Source organism: Macaca fascicularis, chromosome 11 (assembly GCF_037993035.2).
Source record: "Macaca fascicularis isolate 582-1 chromosome 11, T2T-MFA8v1.1".
NCBI lineage: Eukaryota > Metazoa > Chordata > Mammalia > Primates > Cercopithecidae > Macaca > Macaca fascicularis.
In genome coordinates, this window is record NC_088385.1 from 18,422,993 (window position 1) to 18,440,491 (window position 17,499).

Here is a 17,499-nt window from a genome sequence, read left to right on the forward strand (position 1 = left end):
ATAGGCTCTCATTCCATCACCCAGGCTGACATGCAGTGGTGCAATCATGGCTCACTACAGCCTTGAACTCCTGGCTCAAGCGACACTTTCACCCTGGACTCCGAAGTAACAGGGACTACAGGTGAATGCCACCACACCTGGCTACATTTTTTTTTGTAGAGATGAGGTGTCACTTTGTTGGCCAGGCTGGTCTTGAACTCCCTGGGCTCAAGCAATTCTCCCATCTTGGCCTCCCAAAGTACTGGGATTATAGGCATGAGCCACTGCTCCTGGCCCACATTTTAAAAATTATTGTTGTATGAAATTTCAGATACGTACAGAAGAGCAAGTGTAGAGGCTAAGTACTAGAGATTGGAATGGGTTATGAGTTATTCTCTCAGCTTCAAATCCATCTCTTTATTCTTATCTTTGAGATTTGGGGCTTTGCCAGGTGCATGCTCAATAGACTGTGCCCAAAGCATGTGCTATAGTGAGATAGACGGCTAGAGAGGGAACAAGGGCCTTCTCCCTCCTGTTTTACTTCCTGTTGCTACCAACATCACCCCAGTAGTGGTTCTTCACTCAATAAGTAGCAAGTGACTCCCAGAGCAGTAGTTGGCTCAATTTACCAGTTTTCTTTTCCTCATGCTCCCAGAGGCATCCTCATCGTGCCCTCTTAGAGATTCAAGCACCAGCTACCTGCCATGCTCTTCTCCAAAGTCTAGGTCTCAGAGCCATGGATTTTCTAAACTGTTTTTCAATTCCTGAAACCTTTCCTAAATACCTGAGGCAAAAGCACTGATTAGGTTGTGTTCCCCTGTTAGCCTTGTGGGGTCTTTCCTCAAATCCTCAGATAGCAGTGACCAAACCCCTCAGATGTCTGGATCCAAACTCTGTAGTGCTGCTCTCTCAAGATTCTAAATTCCAGGAACCTCTTCTCTTTGTTCCTACATCCTTAGCTGATGTGACTGCTTTCTGCAATTACTACCTCTGTGATACATTCCTTTGGCATCTTACATAAAGATGTAAATTACACCAATTCTTTTCATATGCGATTTTACACACAGGTTATTTTAACTTTTGAATCTTATTTTCTTTCATCTTATCCCTTTCAATAAAGGCTAAACTATACATATGTATCGGTCCTTATGAAATGTAAAAGATCTAAACTAATTCGCCTTTATCATGCTCATGTTTGTTCCACTTTATCCAAGGGGCAGTGTTATAGAGAGACCAAGAGATATAAGATGAGAAACTCCCACATCCTTCAGGATCTGGGGAAAATTAGCTTCTAGGAAGCTAACTCTCCTCATCTGTAATAACTCATATAGAGCTGTTGTAAATATCCAGGAAAGCATTTATGTGGAAGCATTTAGCAATCATAAGTGCAGTGTAAATTAGTTCCATTACCATTACAAAATATGACTAGATGGTAGAAGGAAAAGATAATGAAACGAGAGGCGAAAAGAAGAAAAATAACTGAAAAAAGTATTCTAGAGTTTCTCTACCCACTCAGAAATAGAATAATACACAGTTTTTTAAAAATGTGGATCTCCATTTTTTCCCATTACACTCAACTCGAATCCTCAGCCCATATAGCACAGATCCTTTTTGCCAAGGAGACAGAAGCCAGTTATTAACAGACAGCAAATACTGTTTATTGCAGACTTTCCAGCTGACTCATGTGAAAAAGGCACTATGAAAATTAATGAATCTAGATAATTTCTCTAAATGATTTATGTTAAAATATACAACATTCTTACATAACATCTGTTTTATATATGTGAAATAATATAACATTTAATGACAAAAATTGTGTTTCCAAAAATAACATTTGTTGAAGGTTAGGTATCTTTCTTTTCTCTATGTGGACTCTTTCACAGGATTAAAATATGTGTAAATTAAGTGCTTCTTAATACCAGAAAGACTTGACACAGATAAACACATAAAATGGCCCCATTTCCTTTTAACTACTTATATCAACATTCAGAACTGAGGCTTTCATTAAGCAAAATACTGTAATGCACACCAATGCAGACTACTTCCTTTGCTAGACTTTGAGCAGACATGACCTCTTTCCCATTTGTGCTTTCTCATATATAAGAACACAGTATACATAATAAGCAGAATACAAACTAAATCAAAATACAAGCTACACAAGGAACTGCAATTGACAGAGCCACGACAAACTGTCTTGAGAATGCTCCATAGATTGATATTTGCATGTCCAAGGTATGGCTGTACTTTACAGTTCATTCAAATGTTTTAATTGTTTTAAACTGTTGGCATTAAGAACTTTAAATAAATCTAAATATTCTTCCATTGATTATGTCAGAGAAGAGACCTAAGTAAGCAGAGGCTAGCCTACAGTGAGCTACGCCCTGAATGACAGACACCATATTCACAGGCACAATCGAAACTGCTTAGATTTTGAATCATGGACAATAGTGTTGCTTTGTTGCAGTGAAGAACGCCACCACCATCAAAACAATTCCTGCTTATACCCCGGGATGGGGATCGAATAATTAATCTAATAAAGGAGACTTCACCTTGGTAAAGTAAGAAAAATATTTTCCAAGGTCAAAAAATTCAGTTTAAATTTTTTCAGTTTCAATAAAAATAATGCGCCTAGAAGCAAATCCTGTGCTCACTCAGGTTTGCATGGGTCTTTTATGGCGATAAATTACACCCAGAAAAATGAATCTGACATTCCCTTCAAGGCTTCTTAAAACAAAGCATGTTGGAATAATGCCAAAAACAATGGAGTTTAAAAACAAACAAATTAGTGACTGCTTCCTTCATCAAAAGATTCCACTCCTGAATCACTAGCAGCAGCACTGATTTTTTCCTGTCGTCTTCTCATAATTTCTTGTAACTCGGAGCTGCCACTGCTATCCTGAAAGATAAATAGTTCAGACAAGATGGTTACTGAATCGTGCAGGCTGCAGGTCATATCATGAAATGGCTCAGGACAAAAGTCGACTGTGGTTTTCTTCGAGTATCTCTTTAGGAAAGCTAACAGCTCCCCTTTTTAAGTGAAGCTTCTGCACTTCACTCATATATCACAATAATTTTTCATTTTGTGAAGTCTGTTAAGGCAATTCACCCACCAGGCCTTTCATTAGAACGTGATAAAGATAATCAATAATGTGTGTGTAGTACTCTAGGTTTGCTGAGAGAAAAAAGAGGGTATGTGTACAATAAGCATAATAACATGGTAAATTATCAAAGAACTCTTTTGGGGTCAGACAAGATACTGATCTGCCTTTAGAAGATTTTAACTCAGGCCAGAGTGGGCTCAGAATTCACCCAGTTTCCCCTCCATATAGTTCTGACCCTCCGATCATGCTGGCTTTGCTTTCCCATCAACTGAAGTCTCTGGCAACACAGGCGAATAATCTAAAAGATTAACTAGATCCAAGGAAAGGGTGAGGTGGTAGAAGGTGGCTGAGGAACATGAGGAACCTCAGGTGGTCAGCCTCTGCCTCAGTTCCCATCCAGAGAATAGGAAGAGAACAAGAAGCAAGAGGCCATCCTGAAGTGGGTGGTGACAGCAAATGACAATAATGATAGGCAGGTGTGGGATGAAGGAATTCAGAAATTTTAGGAATATGAAATTTTCTAACATGCCTTGACGAAGTAATTATACACTCTCAACAAAATTAAATATAGTGGTAAAACTGCTTGAGAAAAATATATAATCCTTATTAACATTCAACATATGGAAAGCAATCAAACCTTAATCCTTCAAGATCAATGTTGTAGGGAAAACCTCCAAGGGAAATATAATTTCTCTGGATTCAGAATGGCTACGGGGTGATATGCATGAAGTGATTTTACCCTGAATTATTTAACTGTTGAATTTATAGAATATACCTGTTAGAGATGATCATGGATCAATTTCATGCCAAAGCCTACATTCTTTCATTTGAGTCCAAGTATAATTTTCATGAAACTATTAAGAACTGTGAGATATAACAGTTGGAAACTACTACCTGTACACAGCACATTTTAAGTCTAAAATAGGATATTTGCAGCTTAGTATAAACCAATCTAGAAACATGGATTCTCCTGCTTTCATACAGACCATTGTGACTAAATACTTTTCAGGGCTCTCTATTTTCAGTGATCTCTACCTAATGTATCTTTCTCGATTATTGAGATGTATTACTAGACCTAACACACACAGCCAGGGTTTTACAACCTTATAACCTATACACTATTAGAATCTCAAAAAATATATATTAAGACTAGGCAAGCGTTCTGGCCTCTTAAGGCTCTTACTCACTCAGAAGCTAATTTCCACTGTTATGTCAAAATTAAATTTCCTATAGAAGTAGAGAATACATATAAAATGAGAACATTATGCTTTTTGTTAAGTGTCCAAAAGTATGTGCTCAAGCTTCACGTCATATGAGCATTTACAATAAATTAACCTTCCAGAAAATGTCATTGATGATCTCAGTGACAAATTTACAAAAGCAGAGTTAAATTTAATTCAGCTCTGCTAAGAAAGGGAAATTGGCCAATATGGACATAAACAGTTGTTCCCAGAGCTTTCAATTTGCAGAAAAACACCACCTTAGGTTGACAAGTCATACCTCTAATGCAGCTTTTTGTACAGTGATTTGGCTATAGACTCTCGCCCCTTCAGGGCAGACTGTCCTCAGTTCATCCTTATTGAGGGAGAAAAGTTGTGCACCATTTAATACTCCAAGACTATTGACAGTCCTGAAAGAAAGAAAAGAAAAAGAAACTGAGCATTAAAAATATTGCCTGCAAACAAAGGAGAAAAGTATCTGTTCCTGCCAGTAACTTCTCTTTTCTAAGTGTTCCATACCCTGGAACTCTTATTAAATGCCACCACGGTCTTTATAGTCAGGGCAATGACAAGCTTCTTTCATGATGATGACCCCAAGGCTATACAGATTACTAATTACAAGTATCAAAAAGGAGCCAATTGGGTTTAGGGTCATTGTTTAATACCAATTCCTTGCGATTTGGTGTTTCATAGAAGGAATAGATAACTTTCTAGTAACCTGGCAATTGACCAACCATTGTACCTCATTTTTCAGTCATGCTGGGTAGGTGAGTTTATAATATGTCAAGGTCCCTTGAATATGTATTATTCTAATAGTTCAATGTGCCAAATACATGTGAAATGTTTATAGACTTTTAGATAGATAAATAGAACCTTTACTATGGGTTTATTAAAGGAAAAGTTCTATTAAGATTATAATTGGTGCTAGGTAACACTGTCTATTTTTTATTTGCCAGAGACACTATAACCTGCAGCAGGAGGAAAACTTGTGCTGTATGTCCTATGTGGTCTAGGAAGTTCTGCTAAGACCATGGTCCTACCTAGGTTACATCAGAGTAATCTGATGGAGAAAAGAAGCTACTGGGCCTGAAAGCTGCCGACAGTTTGCTTAAAGAACTAATAATGAACAGATACTACCAACTCGAGAATGGGGTGGCATCAAATGATAATTACCTATGCTTATTTTAGTTCTTTCTCAGCTATGAACAGCTATAGTGATTTCTTGAGTATGGCACAAAGTATGCAGTCTGTGCCCTTATGTCTTTTAAGAGTTATCTGTGACATCTAAGTAAGCAAATTGAAAACAATGCATGTTGTACACACAGAATTGCAAGGTATTCAGAGAGAGACTCACACAGGGTTGAATCCCTTTGACTGTAACCATGTCTTCACATCCTCTGGTGTGGAGTCATAAGTGATATTGATAACTGGCACGTTCTGCCGGGGCACATGGAATTTCTTCTGAGCGGCACTGCGACCAATGGTCAGTCTGTGGATGAGTTCATCCTGCACTTCCTCCATCTGAGATTTCCTTCCTAGACACCAACAGGGAGTAGGTTGTTTTTGAAAATCCCTAATATTACATCACCCTCTCTAGAAACCAATCTCTATAATCCTTTGACCCCAGGCGGACGTACAATCTAGTGTTCCTACCATCTTTCCTCACTTTTATCCTCGCCTGGTATAAATTCCATGATCAATTATTAAAATAACTCCCTGGCTCTTCTCTAGTCACTTCATTGTACTCCTCTGGCAAAACCCCAATCCTGGTTAAATCTAACTTTCTGCGTATTCTGTGCCTGCACCTGCACAGCTGAATATAACAATGCTGAATGATCTCATGTTAAATTCATGATTATGAACCTTAACTTGGCGTTAATGCTTCCTGACAATCATACTACATTTCCTGAGACTGGTGGCTCTCAACTGGGGACAATTTTGGCCCCAGAGGACATTTGGGAATATCTGGAGACACTTTTGGTTGTCACTATTGAGGAAGAAAAAGGGGAAAGGCTGCTGCTGTCACACAGTGGGTAGAAGCCTGGGATGCACAAAACATTCTATAATGTCAGCCTCTCCTACAGCAGAGAATAACCCAGCCTCAAAGGCCAAGAGGGCCCGGCTTGAGAAATCTTGCCTAAGGTCATGTAACTGCCCACTGTCTTAGACAAGTATTGAATATATTCTACTTTCTCTCTACAAACCCCTAACCCTATTCCCCAATCCTCACCTTGAGCTGATGATCTCGTTTCCTAATTTATGAACAAAAGAGTTAGAAGAAAACCTCCGTAAGTTCCCCTACCAGCACTTTCCCCATATGCTCTGCCTGCCTTCCTATTATGTTATATAGGAGCTGTCTCCCTGTTTCCAAGGCTAACCCTCCATGTATGCACTAGGCCTCAAGTTCTCTGCCTATTCAAATAGTCATTTCTCCCTTATTTATCCTGTTATTAATTTTCCTTCTTCACTGAATCAGTTCATCAGCCTGCAAACATGCTATGATTTTATGATTTCTGTTACCTTTAAACAAGCCCTTTTTACCATGTCCTTTCCCAGCTACTGGCCATTTTTCTGCTCCTTTTACAGCAAAAGTCCATGAAAAGTTGCCTGTACTAGTGGACTCCAATTCCCATTCTCCTATTTTCTCTTAATGTCATCAAAATTCAATTTTGCTTTTCCCCCCATCTCTCTGCTACACTTTGCTAAACTCCAGCCAATTCTTTCCCAGCTACTATCTCATTTAACCTATCAGCACACATTTGAAGCAGGAGATTCCTCCTGGAAACATTTTCTTCCTGTGGCCTTCAGGATACTACAGTCTCCTCATTTTCCTCCCATGTCTCTGGATTCCCCTTCTCCAGATCCTCTTCTGAATATTCTCATCTCTCCAACTAAATAATATTAAGGTGCTCTAGGGGACAATCCTGAGACTCATCTCTGCTGGCACTACCTCCATCAGTGACCACTGTGCTTAGGTCCACGGCCATTTAAAAGATGATGGTTACCAAATTATTTTTCCAGTCCTCTTACTCGGAACTTAGGTCCATATATGTTGTCCACTTGATATATTCATTTGGATATCTGCTAAATAGCTCAAATGCATGTCAATATAGCATGCCCAAACCGGAATTCCTGATCTTCTTCCTGAAGCTTGCTTTTATAAACTCTTAGACTTGCTTTTTAGACTTCTCAACTCACTTAATGACAATTCTATCTTTCCAGTTCTGGCAAAATACCATGGAGCTGCACTTGATTCTCTGTCCTATGCTATATCCAATTCATTAGCAGATCCTGTTAGTCCGACCTCATAATGTATCCAAAATCCAATGATTTCACTGTATTCTTTCTGTTGCCAGCTTGGTCTGAGTCACCAGCCTATTAACAGATCTCTCTGTTTCCACTCCCTACCACCCTACCCCTTTCTCTTCATTCTCTTCTCAATATAACAACTAAGTGATTCTTTTAAAATGTAAGTCAGGCCAGGTGGCTCACGCCTGTAATCCAAGCACTTTGGGAGGCTGAGGCAGGTGGATCGCAAGGTCAAGAAATCGAGACCATCCTGGCCAACATGGTGAAACCCCGTCCTACTAAAAATACAAAAATTAGCTGGGCATGGTCGTGCGTGCCTGTAGCCCCAGCTACTTGGGAGCCTGAGGCAGGAGAATCGCTTGAACCCGGGAGGCGGAGGTTATAGTGAGCCAAGATCGCGCCACGGTAGTCCAGCCTGGCAAGAGAGCAAGACTCCGTCTCAAAAAAGAAAAAAAAATGTAAGATGTTGCAGCTCCTCTGCTCAAAACATTCCCAAGTGATCCTAATTACTCCCAGTAAAAGGCCCTACAAGACCTCCACCTCTCTAAAGCCACTCCACAACTCTTCTGGAGCCCTTCACTCTTGCTCCCAATGGCTCACTTGGCGCTCTTCAAATTTAAAGGCCATTCCAGTCTCCTCTGCCTGGAATGCTTTCCTCTGCATCTTCACATGGCTTATTCCACCCCACCTTTACATTTCCCCCTGATGTATATAAAATTGCAACCCCTCCCCCAAAGCACTCTCTATCCACATAGTTTTATTAGTCTCCAAACCACTTACCACCTTCTTCATAGTTTTGTCTATCAACTTAATTGTTTTTTTTGTTTGTTTTGTTTGTTTGTTTGTTTTTGTGAAATAGAGTCTTGCTCTGTCGCCAGGCTGGAGTGCAGTAGTGTGATCTTGGCTCACTGCAACCTCCACCTCCTGGGTTCAAGCGATTCTCCTGCCTCAGCCTCCTGAGTAGCTGGGACTACAGGTGTGTACCACCATGCCCACGCCCAGCTAATTTTTGTATTTTTAGTAGAGATGGGGTTTCATCCTTTTGGCCAGGATGGTCTCAATCTGCTGACCTCGTGATCCGCCCGCCTCAGCCTCCCAAAGTGCTGGGATTACAGGCATGAGTCACCACGCCCAGCCAACTTAATCGTTTTTTAAACTACCTCCTTTCATTAAAATGTAAGCCTGAGGAGAAAAAGGACGCTTCCCTTTTTTTGTTTGCATCTATATCCTAACACCTGGAATGGTGCTTTAATTCAATAACTACTTGTTGACTAAATGAATGAATGAGGCAGTCTGCTGACTTTTTCACTGAGACTTTGAGAATCATCATGTACAAACCCCTTAAATAACCAGATAAGAAAATGAAGGCCAAAAACAGAGAAATGATCCGTCAAAGTCACATTTCAATTAGTAGAATAATTTAGCTAGAATTGGATCTTCTGACTTTCAGCATAGGGCTGTTTTATAGCCAAAGTCATTAAAATCACCTTTGATTAACTTCCCTAGCTACTCCTTTTTCCTAGTCATTTGTGCTAATGGAAAAGATGTGTGTGTATATGAACATACTGTCATGACAAAAATAGGAAAGACATAAAAGTATGGGAAGGGGAATAACGTGTCTGTGTATTTAAAAATATGTGTGTATCTATACATAGGTACATTACCTTGTTTTCACTTTCAAGAAATAAGAACAATCTAATTAAGTTGGCAAGTGACAATAACCTCATGGTCACTCATGGAGCTTTTTGTGACCAATGTTCTATGATTTTTTTCCCCTAGGAAAAGGGTTTTAGAAAGTGTTTGGTGCCCCTGGGAAATAAGGGAAAGTGTGGATAGTGTTATTTCAGTCTAATTTTTTTAATGCCTCAAGTAGCTAGGAAATCTTTTGAAGGAGAAGTCAAAAAAAGGGAAAAGGGGAGGGAGGGAGGAGTAGGCGGTGCTAGAGAGACTGAGAGAGAATACTATTGATTGTTACATTTAAGTATACATTACATGCATTTCATTAGTTACCTTTTAAAAAATCACTACATCAAACTGTCAAACAGCATATGAGTGCGTCTCAAAGGGAAAAAAAAATAAAATGATTTTTAAAAGATTTGGTTTCTTATCTACTGACTTTGCCAGTATATTGATCATCACCAGTCTGCAGCATAGTTTTCTTCCAGGAAGCACAAAAAAACCCTCCGCCTAACATGTTCCTGGGCTTTTGGTTTCCATTTCCAATGTTCTAACACACAACAAACCAGAATAACTTTACACCTTTCTGAAATAACACTCTGATTACAAAAGATTAAACTCAAATAAAAGGACTAGCATTTCAAAGGAAATGGGAGAAATACAAAGCAACTAAAGTGTTGGTATCTTAAAAGGGATAAAAGGAGAACCTTTTGGGATCCTGCGATAAAACAGTCTGAATAGCTTCTATGACACAAGGCTTCGCAGCTACTTTGAATAGGCAACACACAGACTTCCACAAAAGGGCTTCACTCTGGCCACTTGCTACGCTGTAAAAACAGGCATGTTGGCTTCTTCCCCCTGTTCATACCTGCTACTTGATAGATTTCTATGAGTATTTACTTCCTAGTTCCTTCCATTTTATTTTTACCAGATGTTTAGGCAGTAAGCAGAGAATGTGGGTAGCATGAGTAGGCATATTTTGAAAGAAATCTGGCTATCAATAAACACACACTGAAATATGTGTACTGTCTGGTTCTAAAAGAACATTAAGCCCCAACATTCATTCAGAAAACAACTGTTCTGCAATCAAGTTATCAAGAAATATTTGTTTTATAAAGAGAAATATATTTATTTAACGCCAAACTGTATTTCTGAGATATTTTAAAAAGGAACTTACATAAGTTGCAAATATATTGTAAGATTTTTATTATTCTAAGGAAACAAGTATGTGTGTTAATTTTGAGAGAGATGTTTATATTTTATACACCAATGCCACCCTTTTACTTATGAAAAACAGACTTGAAAATGATGAGTCACAATTATCAGGAGAGTTCTCTGTCTTTAAAAGTATGCAAACTATGCCTCTTTCCCACTAGGTTATTCTTGGTTTCTCAGAGTGAACAAAGAACAGACTGTCCTAACCCACACACTGCTCCAAATGGGGACTGGATGCCGATGAACTCTGATCCCAGCTAGGCCTGGAGAAAGAGTCCCACCGTGTCAAAGATGACTATGCTGACGTCTCTACGGAGGGAAATGCTATAAACTTGTGGGAAGAATAAAGAAGGGAACAGTTATTTCTGACAGGAAGTTTTCTCCTTAGGGAACTCAATAAAAATATTTATAGAAATTTCTCATCTTAAAACTATGTCTTTAGTGTCTTTGAAAAAGAAAGCTCTTTTTAAAAACTCCATGTAATTTTAAAAACTTAGTAGCATATTCTATTTTATTATGATTATACACACTCACACACACAGTTGTTTTTGCCATAGAGAAAGAGCTAATCACTTTCCAAAACTTCATTTTTCCTTTAGTTTTCTGGTAAGATAGATATGACAGTCATTTAAATTGGATATACTGTGGGAGAAAAATTAATGACTAAAGTAGGCTTATGCTTATTGCATTTAACCAGAATTTTTAGAATTGTTAAATAGTAATAGTTTTAGTGTCTTTTTATTTTTTAATTTATCAAGAATGTCTACAACTGAACAGATGTGGCAATGACTTACTGAGGTGAGAAAAACAGGAGGATGAAAATGGGAGTGAAAGATTCAGTAATTTAATTTTCAACATAAATAGAAAGCATCCAATCTCAGCTATAAAGTTAATAGTTCCATACTGTTATCTGGATGCCAGAGATGAGTTTTAATATGATGACTAATTTGGGAATCATTCTTTTCCCAATGATATAAACAGTACTGAAAGAAATGGAAATAGAATGAACTATAGTAAAAAAGTATGTTTATGTGGAAAATGAAGGCAGAACCCTAAGAGAGGCCCACATTGAGGGAAAAATAGATATCCGTCTCTCTCTCTCTCTCTCTCTCTCTCTCTCTCTCTCTCTCTCTCTCTCTCTCTCACACACACACACACACACACACACTTTATATACTTTTGTCATATTGAGAAAATATGAAATATCTTCATAGCTCTGGTTTTCCAAGAGTTTTTACATATCATGTATAGATAAAGCAAAGTAACTTTATAACATGTTTAAAACACCAAATTCGGAGATTAAATTGACATGCCACATACTACAAGGTTAAACAAAATTTATCTTAAAATTACCTTCAGTTTTCAAAATATCTACACCGCTATTGACCAACAATACAAATAAGGATAATCCAAAGTTGGTCATAGTGTCTTTTTAGTTTATTTAAATATGGTTTTCATAGAAACCATTTATATGAAACATCAAATTTAAATTTATGAAAATATGGCACTGAAGCGTAAGTCACATGAAATTTGAATTTGGAGGGTAAATCTGAGACTACTATTAGCCGGTGATTATATTAACATAGTGTGATTGTACAGCTACTGTGAATAGCAAGAGGAAGAGAAGTAGGAGGGTTATGATGATGATGACGACAACGACAGCATGTAGTTAGTGACTGCGTATTATGTATCATACAGTGTCAGAATCAGTCAGGGGTTTTCAACCTCAGCACCATTGACATTTTAGGCCAGATAACTCTGTTTGTTGGGGGCTGTCCAGTGCATTGTAAGTTGTTGCTAAGTGTCCCTGGTATCTACCCATTAGACATCAGTAGCATCCCCCCAGTTTTGACAACCAAAAATGTCTTCAGGCAGTATCAAATGTCCTCAGAAGGATGGAGAAGAGGACAAAATCGCTCCTGGCTGAGAAGCACTGAATTAGATGCTTTCTATGCATTATCTCATTAAATCCTCACGCTTATCCTATGAAGTAGATACTATTATTTTTCTCCACTTCTCAGATACTGAAGTGCTGAGAGGATAATTAAACCACTGAAGGTCAGGCAGCTGGCAAGTGCTGTTTCACTATACAAAGTCCAGGATGTCTGGCTCCAGAGTCTGCATTCAACCATCATGATAGATTGGAAAAGGAGTAGAAAGGCATGCATTAGAGAGCAGACAGAATACTTCCTGTTTCTCAGAACCACATAGATGATGAGAAACCAGGTGAAAATCTTTGCAATCTATTAAGTACCATGCAAGTATAAAGGACTATTATTTATATTTAATACAAGTAGAATCAACAGTAAACAATATTTTACTTAGTAGTGCTTTTAATTTGCAGAAGACATTTTTTGCCTCCCTGGGAAACTTACGGTCCACCGGAAGTTGTTTGTGTCTCTGGCTGTCTCGCATGATATTGACACCACTGTCACTGGAGCTGCTGTTTTGACGCGTTACATTTGCTGGGACCTTTGACACAGGAACAGGTGCTGGAGTGGAAGGGGGAAGGGGGACAGGAACAGGAGCTGGTGTTGGAGGAGGTGATGGAGCAGGGGGAGTATCAGCTGCTCTTGGGCCATACTCCATCCTTTGTTTCTATAAAAAGGCAAATAATTAACTTAAAATTAAAAAAATATAAACCTAGGCTAGGAAAACAAATTATACTTCGATAGGACATTGTTGGCTATTTTTAAACTTACTTGCAAACCCATTACAAATTTATCTGTAATCCTATATGGTATAATGACCATTAAAAATTGTATTTTAAACATTCTACATAATTTGTTCAAAGTCAAAATGTCAGTTAAGGAGTCACAAGGCTACGTCAATAGCAAATAGTAGTATTATAATAATAAATGTCAAGAAAACTGAATTTGGGCTTGGAATCACACAAGACCAGGGGAGGTAGAAAGATTTATAATTATTTTTAAATTTATGCTAATAATAATTTGCAATTGCACTGGAAGTCTAAATGTCAATAGCATAAAGCATTACTTACTCATTTTAAATGTATGCTATATTCAAAGATTTTAAATTCTGTTTCCAATAAATAATTTTAAAATATTGGTATTATTTTGTTCAAGGCATAACTTTTTCTGCCAGCATCTTAATGCTAATTTATTAAAATTAGAAATTTCCCTCGTTAAAATGGAAATGTCGTGAGGTGGATGGTTGTGAGGGTAATAGTATGGTTTTTAAATGTTTATGATTGCAACTCACAAATGAATACTAGAAAGGGACCTGTGGCCATTTGTATTAAAAAAGGTAGGTGTGACAAAATGCTTTTTAATAATTTTAAAAACATGATTGTTAGGCATACCTATAAAACAGCATTTGTGAATATTCCTTATTAAAACACACACAATAGTTAACACTTTAAATCTAAATAAAACAATTTTAATAGGTAACGCATTGTGAGAGGCTCCAAATTCTCAAAAGGCACTTTTCTTTTTAGAATCAAAGATACAGGGCAATTATTTGTAATTAAGGCAAAGTTTAGATACTGCACTGGCACAATTTTAATTATTCTAATTTAGGCTTAGCATATTACATGCAAAAAGACCTTTTGGTAATCTGGTCCTTTGATTAGAACAGTATTTAGTTTTAAATTCTAAAATGGCCCAAATATCAGGTAATATTGATTTTAAGAGAGTCCTCCCAATTTCCACAGAGATCAAAAACAAACAAAAATACACACCACACAGAGACACATCACTTTTTCATTAAACTATTACTCAAAAACAACACATCAACCTTCATCAGTCACCTTCATGGCAAATGACTAACACCTGTGGAAACCGGTGTGGGAAGGAGCCCTCATTCTTTTCAGCTCTTTGTTTCAAAGCTGCTACTCACCGACCAGTGGGATGGGGTCGAGGAAGTGGGAAGTGTATTATGAAAGGATGGAAGTATATCTGAAAGGAGTGTTTATAATGCTGGTAGATGCTGAGGGAAGAAGGAGGGTAAGGAGGAGAGAGGCAGGACGGGAGGGAAGGAGGGAGTAGAGGGTAAGATTCTAAGAGTGAAAGAAGGGAGTTAGGTGGGACAGAAACTGAGTTTCTAATCCCCTTAGCATTCAAGGCTTAGAAATATTCTAATGTATTCAATACTGTATTAGAATGAAAGAATGAATTGTTATTATTATTCCCCACAAAACAATCTTCCTATATTTGGGCCAATAAAATACTTAAAGCAGTCAAAATACAGCAAACATCACCAGAATGTAATACTTAGCACACACAAAAGTCTTCTGATTAATGTATACGCAATGTTCCCTTGACAAGAATGTCCTCTGCACATAATTTCATGAAGGGCTAATGAATTCTCACATTAGTGTTTCAAAAGCATCATCGTTTCAATTATTGTTTTTAAAGCCTAAACAAACAAAAATGCCATGAGCCCGCTTTCCATGACATGACTCATAATTTTTGCTTTTGCTAGTCATCACATACTACTGTGAGAAAGTGAATAAACTGTGTTACTGTCACAATCAAGCTTGAAAACAAACTCACCAAATGTTCTGTGCCTTATTTCATTCATGCCATTGTTACATAATGCAACTTTACAGTATGACCTAACAAAATAATAGGTTTAAAATACATATTTGATTAAAGAAAACCCATATGAAAATGTATGCCATAAATTATATTTACTTGCATATTTTCCTCTTTACTTAGTCCTCTCCTCCTGCCCCATGTTTCCAACCTCTGACATGAAAAGGGGGGAAGTACCTTCCTTGAATCGTGACAACTGGTTCTGAATGGCAACCAAGACAGCTCTTCCATGGAAACTGTTTGAAATTCTTCATGTGGAAGAAAAAGAATCAGCACTGACTCCTAACGTCACTTTTCTGTGTCCCTCCCTAGCTTCTCTACTCCTCTTTACCTACCACCCAACTACTGCTCTTCCTTTCCTTACGTTTGTCTCTTGGCTATTTTTTGTTGAAGCTACAGAATTAATGATTCCAGTGTATCTCAGTTTACAGAATGTCTTGGAGAACAGAAGTGCACTCTGAACACTCTTCTCCTGAAACAAAGGTACTGAAGCTCCAAATTCAAAAAAGAAATTCTGACCAACTGTTGTTGGTTTGTCTGAGACTTTCCTAGTAATTAACACTGAAAGTACCACATCTTCACAAACCCCTCAGACTCCCCAACTAGGAACTGGGAGGGTTCGTCAGCCTGGTGTGGACCTACTTTTGCACCCAGCTGTCACTTCCTTACTCTTTCCTGTGATATCCCACAAATACAAAGTTCTGTTAGAAGTAAAATGCATCTTTTTGTCTCTCTTTCTCTGAAAGAAGGCAGAATTAATAGACCCCATAAGAAATTTACTTTCCTATTGATAATTAAGTTGGAATGAGTCACTTTTCTTTAGCAACTTCAGCTGAGTAGAAATTCTAAAGAATTAAAGAATGCTATTGAGAGATAAGGTCCTGATTCATACAAGATGCTGCTTCAGAGGGGAAATTATGCAAGTAAGCTCAACAAAGCCATTAAAATTGAACTGTTCTTAAATATTGAACCTACTCTAAATTACACATTTTTCCTCTAAATTTGGTTTCTTTGGAACTCTGCAGTGAAAACTAAGCACAGCTGGAACATTTGGAGGGTGTTAAGTCCAGAGACTGAATCCAAAAAATTATATTAAAAAGAAGTGCCATGAGGGAACGAATGTGGGTTACCTCTGACAGCTCGCCAAGTAATTGCTATTAGGAAAATGGAGCAAATCACATCAAATGAGAAAATTAATACAGGAAATGGAATTAAAATAATATCAATTATAATTCACATCAAATATCAGAAAGAGTAAATTAGTCTGACAGTAAAATTACATGCCCACAATCAACCAGTGAAGGAGCCTGTAAATCTATAATTAATTCCCATCACTATCTAGCCATGGAAAACTAATCATATAGATTCTACTACAGTAGAAACAGTGTAAAGTACTTCAATAGTAACTATTTGTATGCTTAAATAAAATACTAAGATATAGGTTTATTTTATTCCTATTGCTCATAAAGAATACAATGAGAATGCATTAAATATAAGAGTAATTCTTGTCTAATTAGCTGATTTTACAAAAGGTAATACTGCAATGCATTATGGTGTGATTTTAGTGAGCTTTAGTTTCAAACTTTGTGAGCAGCCTGAACAAACAGAACATTTAATAAAATTATGTACATGTGCATGTCAGACAGTAATTATCAATACTTTATGTATAAAAATACATATATATATTTAGAGTGGGTATTATTCAAATTATCATTAAGAAGCCTCTGAGAAAATGTCAATACATGTGGCAGAATAAAAAGTAAACATCTTTGTCTAAAAACCATGTCTATAATTAATAAGCAGAGTCTTCTGAGATTAATTTTTAAAAAACAGTTTTGAAGAACTGAATATTATCAGGAGCTTGGCCTGGCTGGAAGAGTATGAAGCCATCTTTGGTAAAATGGTCACTCTGTCCAGCAGTAGTATCTAAATGTCTGGACTGAGCTTAAAAAACAGAGCACTAATAACATAGGCTGAAATTAGTAGTGTTAGTGGTTTAGTAATCACCTGTAGAAAATATTTCCCCTTTTAATTTAGGGCTATTTAAACATGTATATAATGAATGAGAAGATTTTATACCTGGACTGGATTGTAGAGACCACATAACTGACTCCTTCTATTTCATGACCAAGTGAATTGGAACACAGAAATAGAAAGTGCTCTCTTTAAGGACTAGAACCCTCATCTACCAATACCTAGATTGGGGCTTTTCTCATGGTATCATATTACAATATCTCTTGCTAGACAACAGAGAATATGGGAAATGTTTTGTTGAATTCACATGACCACAGAGACTGGACATTCATAATTATTTGAATCTTGGTAGAGTAAGAATACCTATAATAATAATAAATGCATAGATAATAATTAAGAATAAATGAGAGACTTCTTTAGTCAGTCCACCGGATATATAATAAATAACATCAGGGGAGGAGGTGGTTT

The 17,499-nt window shown here is 37.4% G+C and overlaps 1 protein-coding gene across 9 annotated transcripts in view; it reads right to left on the reverse strand.

Annotated features, from left to right (window-relative positions):
* Positions 1-1,615: 1,615 nt before the first annotated feature.
* EPS8 (EGFR pathway substrate 8, signaling adaptor) overlaps positions 1,616-17,499 on the reverse strand; it is a 169,480-nt gene continuing 153,596 nt past the window's right edge. For all 9 annotated transcript variants that reach the window (XM_005570246.5, XM_065523802.2, XM_074006326.1 and 6 more), the window contains 4 exons: positions 12,877-13,099; positions 5,655-5,835; positions 4,581-4,710; positions 1,616-2,875 (listed from right to left, as the gene is read on the reverse strand). In XM_005570246.5, the coding sequence (XP_005570303.3) occupies positions 2,762-2,875; positions 4,581-4,710; positions 5,655-5,835; positions 12,877-13,099 (648 nt within the window). In that variant the 3' untranslated portion in view covers positions 1,616-2,761. The remainder of the gene's footprint in view (positions 2,876-4,580; positions 4,711-5,654; positions 5,836-12,876; positions 13,100-17,499) is intronic.